Below are 14,465 nucleotides of genomic sequence, written 5' to 3' on the forward strand. Positions count from 1 at the left end.
ACTCTCTCCTCTCACTCACATACTCTCTCCTCTCACTCACTGACTCGCATACTCTCTCCTCTCACTCACATACTCTCTCCTCTCACTCACTGACTCACAAACTCTCTCCTCTCACTCACTGACTCACAAACTCTCTCCTCTCACTCACTGACTCACATACTCTCTCCTCTCACTCACTGACTCACAAACTCTCTCCTCTCACTCACTGACTCACAAACTCTCTCCTCTCACTCACTGACTCACAAACTCTCTCCTCTCACTCACTGACTCACATACTCTCTCCTCTCACTCACTGACTCACATACTCTCTCCTCTCACTCACTGACTCACATACTCTCTCCTCTCACTCACATACTCTCTCCTCTCACTCACATACTCTCTCCTCTCACTCACTCACTCGCATACTCTCTCCTCTCACTCACATACTCTCTCCTCACTCACTGACTCACAAACTCTCTCCTCTCACTCACTGACTCACAAACTCTCTCCTCTCACTCACTGACTCACATACTCTCTCCTCTCACTCACTGACTCACAAACTCTCTCCTCTCACTCACTCACTCACATACTCTCTCCTCTCACTCACATACTCTCTCCTCTCACTCACTCACTCACATACTCTCTCCTCTCACTCACTGACTCGCATACTCTCTCCTCTCACTCACATACTCTCTCCTCTCACTCACATACTCTCTCCTCTCACTCACTGACTCACAAACTCTCTCCTCTCACTCACTGACTCTCTCCTCTCACTCACATACTCTCTCCTCTCACTCACATACTCTCTCCTCTCACTCACATACTCTCTCCTCTCACTCACATACTCACTCACTCACTCACTCACTCACTCACTCACTCACTCACTCACTCACTCACATACTCTCTCCTCTCACTCACTGACTCACATACTCTCTCCTCTCACTCACATACTCTCTCCTCTCACTCACTGACTCACAAACTCTCTCCTCTCACTCATTGCCTCACATACTCTCTCCTCTCACTCACATACTCTCTCCTCTCACTCACATACTCTCTCCTCTCACTCACATACTCTCTTCTCTCACTCACTGACTCACATACTCTCTCCTCTCACTCACTGACTCACATACTCTCTCCTCTCACTCACTGACTCACATACTCTCTCCTCTCACTCACTGACTCACATACTCTCTCCTCTCACTCACTGACTCACATACTCTCTCCTCTCACTCACTGACTCACATACTCTCTCCTCTCATTCACTGACTCACAAACTCTCTCCTCTCACTCACATACTCTCTCCTCTCACTCACTGACTCACATACTCTCTCCTCTCACTCACTGACTCACATACTCTCTCCTCTCACTCACTGCCTAACATACTCTCTCCTCTCACTCACATACTCTCTCCTCTCACTCACATACTCTCTCCTCTCACTCACTGACTCACATACTCTCTCCTCTCACTCACTGACTCACATACTCTCTCCTCTCACTCACTGACTCACAAACTCTCTCCTCTCACTCATTGCCTCACATACTCTCTCCTCTCACTCACATACTCTCTCCTCTCACTCACATACTCTCTCCTCTCACTCACTGACTCACATACTCTCTCCTCTCACTCACAAACTCTCTCCTCTCACTCACTGACTCACATACTCTCTCCTCTCACTCACATACTCTCTCCTCTCTCCACTCACTCACTCACTCACTCACTCACTCACTCACTCACTCCACATACTCTCTCCTCTCACTCACTGACTCACATACTCTCTCCTCTCACTCACTGACTCACATACTCTCTCCTCTCACTCACTGACTCACAAACTCTCTCCTCTCACTCATTGCCTCACATACTCTCTCCTCTCACTCACATACTCTCTCCTCTCACTCACATACTCTCTCCTCTCACTCACTGACTCACATACTCTCTCCTCTCACTCACTGACTCACATACTCTCTCCTCTCACTCACTGACTCACATACTCTCTCCTCTCACTCACTGACTCACATACTCTCTCCTCTCACTCACTGACTCACATACTCTCTCCTCTCACTCACTGACTCACATACTCTCTCCTCTCACTCACTGACTCACATACTCTCTCCTCTCACTCACTGACTCACATACTCTCTCCTCTCACTCACTGACTCACATACTCTCTCCTCTCACTCACTGACTCACATACTCTCTCCTCTCACTCACATACTCTCTCCTCTCACTCACATACTCTCTCCTCTCACTCACTGACTCACAAACTCTCTCCTCTCACTCACTGACTCACAAACATGCTAATGTTCTGCTGTTTCTCTCCTACAGCTGTTTCTCTCCTACAGCTGTGTCTAATGTTCTGCTGTTTCTCTCCTACAGCTGTGTCTAATGTTCTGCTGTTTCTCTCCTACAGCTGTTTCTCTCCTACAGCTGTGTCTAATGTTCTGCTGTTTCTCTCCTACAGCTGTGTATGGTGTCTTTGAGCCTGTTCAGGACTCTGCTCTCTCTCAACTGTGAAGACCTCATGTTGCAGCTCGTTCTCAGGTAGAAACTGTCTGCCTGTCTGTGTAGTCTATGTGGAATACGTGTGTAGCCTATGTGGAATGCGTGTGTAGCCTATGTGGAATGCGTGTGTAGCCTATGTGGAATGCCGGTGTGTAGCCTATGTGGAATGCCGGTGTGTAGCCTATGTGGAATGCCGGTGTGTAGCCTATGTGGAATGCCGGTGTGTAGCCTATGTGGAATGCCGGTGTAGCCTATGTGGAATGCCGTGTGTAGCCTATGTGAATGCCGGTGTGTAGCCTATGTGGAATGCCGGTGTGTAGCCTATGTGGAATGCCGGTGTGTAGCCTATGTGGAATGCCGGTGTGTAGCCTATGTGGAATGCCGGTGTGTAGCCTATGTGGAATGCCGGTGTGTAGCCTATGTGGAATGCCGGTGTGTAGCCTATGTGGAATGCCGGTGTGTAGCCTATGTGGAATGCCGGTGTGTAGCCTATGTGGAATGCCGGTGTGTAGCCTATGTGGAATGCCGTGTGTGTAGCCTATGTGGAATGCCGGTGTGTAGCCTATGTGGAATGCCGGTGTGTAGCCTATGTGGAATGCCGGTGTGTAGCCTATGTGGAATGCCGGTGTGTAGCCTATGTGGAATGCCGGTGTGTAGCCTATGTGGAATGCCGGTGTGTAGCCTATGTGGAATGCCGGTGTGTAGCCTATGTGGAATGCCGGTGTGTAGCCTATGTGGAATGCCGGTGTGTAGCCTATGTGGAATGCCGGTGTGTAGCCTATGTGGAATGCCGGTGTGTAGCCTATGTGGAATGCCGGTGTGTAGCCTATGTGGAATGCCGGTGTGTGTGTAGCCTATGTGGAATGCCGGTGTGTGGAAGCCTATGTGGAATGCCGGTGTGTAGCCTATGTGGAATGCCGGTGTGTAGCCTATGTGGAATGCCGGTGTGTAGCCTATGTGGAATGCCGGTGTGTGTGTGGAATGCCGGTGTGTATGTGGAATGCCGGTGTGTAGCCTATGTGGAATGCCGGTGTGTAGCCTATGTGGAATGCCGGTGTGTAGCCTATGTGGAATGCCGGTGTGTAGCCTATGTGGAATGCCGGTGTGTAGCCTATGTGGAATGCCGGTGTGTAGCCTATGTGGAATGCCGGTGTGTAGCCTATGTGGAATGCCGGTGTGTAGCCTATGTGGAATGCCGGTGTGTAGCTATGTGGAATGCCTATGTGGAATGCCGGTGTGTAGCCTATGTGGAATGCCGGTGTGTAGCCTATGTGGAATGCCGGTGTGTAGCCTATGTGGAATGCCGGTGTGTAGCCTATGTGGAATGCCGGTGTGTAGCCTATGTGGAATGCCGGTGTGTAGCCTATGTGGAATGCCGGTGTGTAGCCTATGTGGAATGCCGGTGTGTAGCCTATGTGGAATGCCGGTGTGTAGCCTATGTGGAATGCCGGTGTGTAGCCTATGTGGAATGCCGGTGTGTAGCCTATGTGGAATGCCGGTGTGTAGCCTGTGTGGAATGCCGGTGTGTAGCCTATGTGGAATGCCGGTGTGTAGCCTATGTGGAATGCCGGTGTGTAGCTGTGTGGAATGCCGGTGTGTGGAATGCCGGTGTGTAGCCTATGTGGAATGCCGGTGTGTAGCCTATGTGGAATGCCGGTGTGTAGCCTATGTGGAATGCCGGTGTGTAGCCTATGTGGAATGCCGGTGTGTAGCCTATGTGGAATGCCGGTGTGTAGCCTATGTGGAATGCCTGTGTAGTCATTGTATTGTTGTCGTGCAGGTATCTTCTACCCTGTACCCATGTGATGTTGAGTCAGAGGCGTGCCGTCAGGGACACCGATCTCTATGGTAAATCAGCTGACAAGTTCCTGTCCCTCATCCCAGAGTGCTGCCGCCTCAGCGTACTGCCCTCTGCTGAGCGGGAGGAAGAACCAGCCTTCTGGGGGAAAGGTAACCAACTGGACACACTGTTCCTGACACTTTATTCAGATAGTAAGGAGACGGGAGACGGGAGAATGGGAGACGGGAGAATGGGAGACGGGAGAATGGGAGACGGGAGAATGGGAGACGGGAGAATGGGAGACGGGAGAATGGGAGACGGGAGGATGGGAGACGGGAGGATGGGAGACGGGAGGATGGGAGACGGGAGGATGGGAGACGGGAGGATGGGAGACGGGAGGATGGGAGACGGGAGGATGGGAGACGGGAGGATGGGAGACGGGAGGATGGGAGACGGGAGGATGGGAGACGGGAGGATGGGAGACGGGAGGATGGGAGACGGGAGGATGGGAGACGGGAGGATGGGAGGACGGGAGACGGGAGGACGGGAGGACGGGAGGACGGGAGACTGGGGGATGGGAGACTGGGAGATGGGAGACGGACGGGGATGGGGATGGGAGACTGGGAGGATGGGAGACGGGAGGATGGGAGACGGGAGGACGGGAGACGGGAGGAAGGTTGGACGCTTGGGTTGATCCCTGGTCTCCTGTGTTGGGGGGGGTTGATCCCTGGTCTTCTGTGTTGGGGGGGTTGATCCCTGGTCATCTGTGTTGGGGGGGTTGATCCCTGGTCTCCTGTGTTGGGGGGTTGATCCCTGGTCTCCTGTGTTGGGGGGCTGATCCCTGGTCTCCTGTGTTGGGGGGTTGATCCCTGGTCTCCTGTGTTGGGGGGGGTTGATCCCTGGACTCCTGTGTTGGGGGGGGTTGATCCCTGGTCTCCTGTGTTGGGGGGCTGATCCCTGGTCTCCTGTGTTGGGGGGGGTTGATCCCTGGTCTCCTGTGTTGGGGGGTTGATCCCTGGCCTCCTGTGGGGGGTTGATGCCTGGTCCCCTGTGGGGGGGGGTTTGAGATACATAGCTCTTATCCAGGGATTCCTACAATGTACCCTATTAATAACAAATAAACAATAAGAGTAGGTAAACCACGGTGCTGTGCTTCCTCTGGAAAATGTGTTAGATGTGGGTGGAAAGTTAGTGGGTTGGGGGGGGGTGTTGTGTAAGTACTGAACAGCTTGGTTCTGATGACTTTAAAAAAAGGAAAAACATCTAAAATATAATTTCCACCCCCAGAAATGAGCTCAATAAAATAATTGGGATTAAATGATTATAGTTCAACAGGATGCAATTGAATGTGCTGCAGCTATCTGAAGAAACATAACGGAGACAGTCATCACGAAGGAAGGGTGTTGTGAATCTCTTTCCTGGTTCTGACAAAAACCTCTCTGACGTGGGTTTACAGCCTTGGTCAGAGCACTTTATTCCCCTGGTCTTTTGGAAAAGGATTTCCAACTCTCTCCTGTAATTTAGCTCCTTGATGGAGGGGGACGGGGGGGGGTTGATGGAGGGGACGGCGGGGGTTGATGGAGGGGGACGGCGGGGGGTTGATGGAGGGGGACGGCGTGGGGGTTGATGGAGGGGGACGGCGGGGGGTTGATGGAGGGGGACGGCGGGGGGGGCGTTGATGGAGGGGGACGGCGGGGGGTTGACGGCGGGGGGCGTTGATGGAGGGGGACGGCGGGGGGGGTTGATGGAGGGGGGGTGGGGGGTTGATGGAGGGGGACGGCGGGGGGTTGATGGAGGGGGACGGCGTTGATGGAGGGGACGGCGGGGGGTTGATGGAGGGGGACGGCGGGGGGGGCGTTGATGGAGGGGGACGGCGGGGGGCGTTGATGGAGGGGGGGCGGGGGCGTTGATGGAGGGGGACGGGGCGGGGGTTGATGGAGGGGGACGGGGGGGGGGCGTTGATGGAGGGGGACGGGGGGCGTTGATGGAGGGGGACGGCGGGGGCGTTGATGGAGGCGGGGGGGGCGTTGGGACGGCGGGGGGTTGATGGAGGGGGACGGGGGTTGATGGGGGGGGGGGGTTGATGGAGGGGGACGGCGGGGGGGGGCGTTGATGGAGGGGGACGGCGGGGGGGTTGATGGATGGAGGGGGACGGCGGGGGGGCGTTGATGGAGGGGGGGGGGGGGGGCGTTGATGGAGGGGGACGGCGGGGGGGCGTTGATGGAGGGGGACGGCGGGGCGGGGGGGGCGTTGATGGAGGGGGGGGCGGGGGCGTTGATGGCGCGAGGGGGGCGGGGGGGGGGGTTGATGGAGGGGGGGGCGCGTTGATGGAGGGGGACGGGCGGCGGGGGGGTTGATGGAGGGGGACGGCGGGGGGTTGATGGAGGGGGACGGCGGGGGGGGCGTTGATGGAGAGCCGCATGCCGGTGGTTAGATACTCTCCCTGCAGTCTGTTTCGACCTGCAATAACAGAGATGGTAATAAGAAGAGAAAGGAGAGGGACAAAAGAGGATCTACTTTCACATTTTAAATATTCTTACTCGTTTAATTGTAGAGAAGTCCCTTTATCACAATTTAACGGAGGAAGCCGGGTTTTTGTCATTGCGACTGCTGCCAGCTGGCTAAGGCAGGGGTAGAGCTGTCCCCACTCATCAAACAGCTGTGTCATTGTTGTCTGCTGGGCCAACCCCTGAAATACATGGGGGGGAAAAACTAAAGTCCAACATTAGAGAGTCAACAGAGTGGTAGTTCAACAGGAATAAGGGTTGGGAAACACTGGTCTAAAATGGTCTCTTCAAAGGATTGTCACATCAGTACCCAGACCGTACCATCTCTCTGTTGGGTATCTTTTTGATGTAGATAAATAACCTGCAGAACTGTGTTGAACCCAGACAGATGATCTATTTGCCAAGAAAAGCGAATGTGCTTTTACAGAACTTTATTTAAACTATGTTTGGTAGAAATGGGATGTTTCTTTTAGGGTGGTCGGCAATGGTTCTGTGGTGGAGCAGCGCCACGCTTAAATGAATGCAGAGGGACCCCTGCCATGGTGTTGTGTTAAAGGATAACCATGACTGACGTTCCTCCCTGTTATGTGCTTTCTGTCTCCGTCCGTCTCTGTCTCCGTCCCGCTGTCGCTCTTCCCCATCTGCCTGTCGGTCTTCCCCATCTGTCTGTCTGCCTGTCTGCCTGTCTCTGTCTTCCCCATCTGTCTGTCTGTCTGTCTGCCTGTCGCTCTTCCCCATCTGTCTGTCTGCCTGTCGCTCTTCCCCATCTGTCTGTCTGCCTGTCGGTCTTCCCCATCTGTCTGTCTGTCTGTCTGCCTGTCTCTGTCTTCCCCATCTGTCTGTCTGCCTGTCGCTCTTCCCCATCTGTCTGTCTGTCTGTCTGTCTGCCTGTCGCTCTTCCCCATCTGTCTGTCTGCCTGTCGGTCTTCCCCATCTGTCTGTCTGCCTGTCTGCCTGTCGGTCTTCCCCATCTGTCTGTCTGTCTGCCTGTCGGTCTTCCCCATCTGTCTGTCTGTCTGCCTGTCTCTGTCTTCCCCATCTGTCTGTCTGCCTGTCTGCCTGTCTCTGTCTTCCCCATCTGTCTGTCTGTCTGTCTGCCTGTCGGTCTTCCCCATCTGTCTGTCTGTCTGTCTGTCTGCCTGTCTCTGTCTTCCCCATCTGTCTGTCTGCCTGTCGGTCTTCCCCATCTGTCTGTCTGTCTGTCTGCCTGTCGCTCTTCCCCATCTGTCTGTCTGCCTGTCGCTCTTCCCCATCTGTCTGTCTGCCTGTCGCTCTTCCCCATCTGTCTGTCTGCCTGTCTGCCTGTCTCTCTGTCTGTCTGCCTGTCGCTCTTCCCCATCTGTCTGTCTGTCTGTCTGTCTGTCTTCCCATCTGTCCCATCTGTCTGTCTGTCTGTCTGCCTGTCGCTCTTCCCCATCTGTCTGTCTGCCTGTCGCTCTTCCCCATCTGTCTGTCTGCCTGTCGCTCTTCCCCATCTGTCTGTCTGCCTGTCTGCCTGTCTCTGTCTTCCCCATCTGTCTGTCTGCCTGTCTGCCTGTCTCTGTCTTCCCCATCTGTCTGTCTGTCTGTCTGCCTGTCGGTCTTCCCCATCTGTCTGTCTGTCTGTCTGCCTGTCTCTGTCTTCCCCATCTGTCTGTCTGCCTGTCGGTCTTCCCCATCTGTCTGTCTGTCTGTCTGCCTGTCGCTCTTCCCCATCTGTCTGTCTGCCTGTCGCTCTTCCCCATCTGTCTGTCTGCCTGTCGCTCTTCCCCATCTGTCTGCCTGTCTCTGTCTTCCCCATCTGTCTGTCTGCCTGTCGCTCTTCCCCATCTGTCTGTCTGTCTGTCTGTCTGTCTGTCGGTCTTCCCCATCTGTCTGTCTGTCTGTCTGCCTGTCGCTCTTCCCCATCTGTCTGTCTGCCTGTCGCTCTTCCCCATCTGTCTGTCTGCCTGTCGCTCTTCCCCATCTGTCTGTCTGCCTGTCTGCCTGTCTCTGTCTTCCCCATCTGTCTGTCTGTCTGTCGCTCTTCCCCATCTGTCTGTCTGTCTGTCTGCCTGTCGCTCTTCCCCATCTGTCTGTCTGCCTGTCGCTCTTCCCCATCTGTCTGTCTGCCTGTCGCTCTTCCCCATCTGTCTGTCTGCCTGTCGCTCTTCCCCATCTGTCTGTCTGCCTGTCGCTCTTCCCCATCTGTCTGTCTGCCTGTCGCTCTTCCCCATCTGTCTGTGCCTCGCTCTTCCCCATCTGTCTGTCTGCCTGGTCTTCCCCATCTGTCTGTCTGCTGTCTTCCCCATCTGTCTGTCTGCCTGTCGCTCTTCCCCATCTGTCTGTCTGCCTGTCGCTCTTCCCCATCTGTCTGTCTGCCTGTCGCTCTTCCCCATCTGTCTGTCTGCCTGTCGCTCTTCCCCATCTGTCTGTCTGCCTGTCGCTCTTCCCCATCTGTCTGCCTGCCTGTCGCTCTTCCCCATCTGTCTGCCTGTCGCTCTTCCCCATCTGTCTGTCTGCCTGTCGCTCTTCCCCATCTGTCTGTCTGCCTGCCTGTCGCTCTTCCCCATCTGTCTGTCTGCCTGCCTGTCGCTCTTCCCCATCTGTCTGTCTGTCTGCCTGTCGCTCTTCCCCATCTGTCTGTCTGCATGTCGCTCTTCCCCATCTGTCTGTCTGCCTGTCGGTCTTCCCCATCTCTCTGTCTGCCTGTCTACCTCATCTGTCTGTTTGTCTGTCGGTCTTCCCCATCTGTCTGTCTGTCTGTCGGTCTTCCCCATCTGTCTGTCTGTCTGTCTGCCTGTCGCTCTTCCCCATCTGTCTGTCTGCCTGTCTACCTCATCTGTCTCTGTCCGTCTGTCTCTGTCTTCCCCTGTCCGTCTGTCTGTCTTCCCCTGTCCGTCTGTCTGTCTTCCCCTGTCCGTCTCTCTGTCTTCCCCTGTCCGTCTCTCTGTCTTCCCCGTCTGTCTGTCTGTCATCCCCGTCTGTCTGTCTGTCTTCCCCGTCTGTCTGTCTGTCTGTCTTCCCCGTCTGTCTGTTTGTCTGTCTCCATCTGTTTCTGTCTCCATCTGTCTGTCTGCCTTCCCCTGTCTGTCTGTCTGTCTCTGTCTGTCTCTGTCTGTCTCTCCCTATCCGTCCATCCGTCTTTCCCTGTGTCTGTCTGCAGTACTGAACAGCCCCAGCTCAGAGTCTCCTGTGCACCCCAAACCGAGCACTCCGTCCCGCCTGGCCCTCTTCATGCGCCAGCAGAGCACCGCACTGCCCTTCACCCCCTCCCCCACTGAGACGGTCCCCTCGTCCCCCCGCGGGGGCCCTAGCACCCCCCTGTCCCCCGACAGCCCCATGCACCCCGTCCCAGAGGGGCTGGACTGGGAGTCGGGGTACCTGGAGTACCTCAGGGACGCCCGTAGAGGGGTAGAGCTGTGCTCCTGGGCCTGCCGGAACTGGTCAGCCCCCTACGACGGAGAGGACCCCTCACCCAACACGGCCCCTCTACCGCCCCCTCCCCCCACCTCCAACCCCTCCCTGGCCATGTTCCCAGAGCACTTCTCCTTCCAGCAGGGAGGAGGAGGAGGTGGTAGTACCTCCCACGGCCAGCAGAGGGCAGCGGTGGTGGCAGCAGCGCGGTCAGAGTGGAGCAGTACAGAGAGGGACAGTGGAGAGTGGGACGTCACCATCGGTAAGAACAACTGTACCATCAGCCTCACGCCCCGCACCAAGAAACGCAGCCTGCAGAGAGAGGAGGTCCCCCTCCCCAAACCTCTCCACCTCCCTCCTGACTCTACCTCTGCCTCCGTCCCTGACCCCTCTGCTGCCCCCCACCTCCCCTCCGGCCCCTCCATAGGCCCTCACCAGGCCATCTTCAATGGAACGTCGTCGAGGGGTCGGGAGGACGGGTGTCCAGACGGCCGGGATGGAGGGATGGAGGTTAAGAAGGTGAAGAGAGATTTGGACGAGCAGCAGCAGCACGGAGACTCTAGTCAGAACGTTGCAGTAGGTGCCAGCCCAACCCCGGTCCCTACCCCGGCCCAGTCCTGTGGGCCCCTACAGGGGTTGCACAGGGAAGGGAGTGGAAGTGTGACTGGGGAACACTCCAGACGTCTAACATCGCACGTACAGAGTCACACCCAGGATCAGCCTGCTCCGTGGACTCCAGCATCCTGTGCCAACTCCTCCAACGTCAGCCTGACCCCTCAGGTCTCTGGACTGGGACCTCCAGAGGCAATGCTCTCTACCCAGTCAGTCCCTACCCCGGACCAGTCCTGTGGGCCCCTGACCCCTCAGGTCTCTGGACCGGGACTTCCAGAGGCAATGCTCTCTACCCAGTCAGTCCCTACCCCGGCCCAGTCCTGTGGGCCCCTGACCCCTCAGGTCTCTGGATCGGGACTTCCAGAGGCAATGTTCTCTACCCAGTCAGAAGCAGTGGAGCGGCTGATCTCGGAGCTCCTGGATGGGGCTGGACCGGGGGAGGGGGGCCAGCAGGGGCCTGGAGACTCCAACGGCCAGGGCATCAGCATCGAGGCCTTCACCCAGGAACTCCGGGAGCTGGAGGAGAGGGTGAGGGAGAGGAGCAAGGGGGTGGGGCTTCTCAGACAGCTGGAGGAGACCACCAGAGACCCCGACTCAGAGGAACCACTGCCCCCCTCACCCCTGGACACTGACCTGATTGGGACTGGGGCAGGGGCTGCAGTGGAGCCCAAGGCTGTGGGGCTGTTCAGCCCTGCCAGGCCTCTAGGACAGCCATCCGCTCAGCCCTACACAGGTGAGAAAGACCACCGCACTACAGTGTAATGTGTATCAATCTGTTTGGATGTTTGTTTTTGGGGATGATGTGTTTGATGTTGGATGATGCTCATCATGGATGAAGCTCAATTGTTTGACTTTTAATCTTGGTTTTATATATTTAAAAAAAATGTTTGGTGTTTGGTGTGACACAGTATATTAATACAGACCGTTTGGTGTGACACAGTAAATTAATACAGACCGTTTGGAGTGACACAGTATATTAATACAGACTGTTTGGTGTTTGGTGTGACACTGTATATTAATACAGACCGTTTGGTGTGACACAGTAAATTAATTCAGACCGTTTGGTGTGACACAGTATATTAATACAGCCCGTTTGGTGTGACACAGTAAATTAATACAGACCATTTGGTGTGACACAGTATATTAATACAGACCGTTTGGTGTGACACAGTATATTAATACAGACCGTTTGGTGTGACACAGTATATTAATACAGACCGTTTGGTGTTTGGTGTGACACAGTAAATTAATACAGACCGTTTGGTGTGACACAGTATATTAATACAGACCGTTTGGTGTGACACAGTAAATTAATACAGACCGTTTGGTGTGACACAGGAAATTAATACAGACCGTTTGGTGTGACACAGTATATTAATACAGACCGTTTGGTGTGACACAGTATATTAATACAGACTGTTTGGTGTGACACAGTAAATTAATACAGACCGTTTGGTGTGACACAGTAAATTAATACAGACTGTTTGGTGTGACACAGTCAATTAATACAGACTGTTTGGTGTGACACAGTATATTAATACAGACCGTTTGGTGTGACACAGTATATTAATACAGACCGTTTGGTGTGACACAGTATATTAATACAGACCGTTTGGTGTTTGGTGTGACACATTAAATTAATACAGACCGTTTGGTGTGACACAGTAAATTAATACAGACAGTTTGGTGTGACACAGTATATTAATACAGACCGTTTGGTGTGACACAGTATATTAATACAGACCGTTTGGTGTTTGGTGTGACACAGTATATTAATACAGACTGTTTGGTATGACACAGTAAATTAATACAGACCGTTTGGTGTGACACAGTATATTAATACAGACCGTTTGGTGTGACACAGTAAATTAATACAGACAGTTTGGTGTGACAGTAAATTAATACAGACAGTTGGTGTGACACAGTATATTAATACAGACCCTTTGGTGTGACACAGTATATTAATACAGACCGTTTGGTGTTTGGTGTGACACAGTAAATTAATACAGACCGTTTGGTGTGACACAGTAAATTAATACAGACCGTTTGGTGTGACACAGTATATTAATACAGACCGTTTGGTGTGACACAGTATATTAATACAGACCGTTTGGTGTGACACAGTATATTAATACAGACTGTTTGGTGTGACACAGTATATTAATACAGACCGTTTGGTGTGACGCAGTAAATTAATACAGACCGTTTGGTGTGACACAGTAAATTAATACAGACCCTTTGGTGTGACACAGTATATTAATACAGACTGTTTGGTGTGACACAGTATATTAATACAGACTGTTTGGTGTGACACAGTATATTAATACAGACTGTTTGGTGTGACACAGTAAATTAATACAGACCGTTTGGTGTGACACAGTATATTAATACAGACAGTTTGGTGTTTGGTGTGACACAGTATATTAATACAGACTGTTTGGTGTGACACAGTCAATTAATACAGACTGTTTGGTGTGACACAGTCAATTAATACAGACTGTTTGGTGTGACACAGTAAATTAATACAGACTGTTTGGTGTGACACAGTATATTAATACAGACCGTTTGGTGTGACACAGTATATTAATACAGACTGTTTGGTGTGACACAGTATATTAATACAGACTGTTTGGTGTGACACAGTCAATTAATACAGACTGTTTGGTGTGACACAGTCAATTAATACAGACTGTTTGGTGTGACACAGTCAATTAATACAGACTGTTTGGTGTGACACAGTATATTAATACAGACCGTTTGGTGTGACACAGTATATTAATACAGACCGTTTGGTGTGACACAGTATATTAATACAGACCGTTTGGTGTTTGGTGTGACACATTAAATTAATACAGACCGTTTGGTGTGACACAGTAAATTAATACAGACAGTTTGGTGTGACACAGTATATTAATACAGACCGTTTGGTGTGACACAGTATATTAATACAGACCGTTTGGTGTTTGGTGTGACACAGTATATTAATACAGACTGTTTGGTATGACACAGTAAATTAATACAGACCGTTTGGTGTGACACAGTATATTAATACAGACCGTTTGGTGTGACACAGTAAATTAATACAGACAGTTTGGTGTGACAGTAAATTAATACAGACAGTTGGTGTGACACAGTATATTAATACAGACCCTTTGGTGTGACACAGTATATTAATACAGACCGTTTGGTGTTTGGTGTGACACAGTAAATTAATACAGACCGTTTGGTGTGACACAGTAAATTAATACAGACCGTTTGGTGTGACACAGTATATTAATACAGACCGTTTGGTGTGACACAGTATATTAATACAGACCGTTTGGTGTGACACAGTATATTAATACAGACTGTTTGGTGTGACACAGTATATTAATACAGACCGTTTGGTGTGACGCAGTAAATTAATACAGACCGTTTGGTGTGACACAGTAAATTAATACAGACCCTTTGGTGTGACACAGTATATTAATACAGACTGTTTGGTGTGACACAGTATATTAATACAGACTGTTTGGTGTGACACAGTATATTAATACAGACTGTTTGGTGTGACACAGTAAATTAATACAGACCGTTTGGTGTGACACAGTATATTAATACAGACAGTTTGGTGTTTGGTGTGACACAGTATATTAATACAGACTGTTTGGTGTGACACAGTCAATTAATACAGACTGTTTGGTGTGACACAGTATATTAATACAGACTGTTT

General features: G+C 52.1%; 1 protein-coding gene across 1 annotated transcript in view; it reads left to right on the forward strand.

Annotated features, from left to right (window-relative positions):
- LOC118375467 (FHF complex subunit HOOK interacting protein 1B-like) overlaps positions 1–14,465 on the forward strand; it is a 103,781-nt gene that overhangs the window by 75,668 nt on the left and 13,648 nt on the right. Inside the window, 4 exon segments of the mRNA XM_052492736.1 lie at positions 2,439–2,518; positions 4,260–4,429; positions 9,891–10,921; positions 11,009–11,486. Coding sequence (XP_052348696.1) covers positions 2,439–2,518; positions 4,260–4,429; positions 9,891–10,921; positions 11,009–11,486 — 1,759 coding nt within the window.

This window comes from Oncorhynchus keta, chromosome 34 (genome assembly GCF_023373465.1).
Source record: "Oncorhynchus keta strain PuntledgeMale-10-30-2019 chromosome 34, Oket_V2, whole genome shotgun sequence".
Taxonomy (NCBI): Eukaryota; Metazoa; Chordata; class Actinopteri; order Salmoniformes; family Salmonidae; genus Oncorhynchus; species Oncorhynchus keta.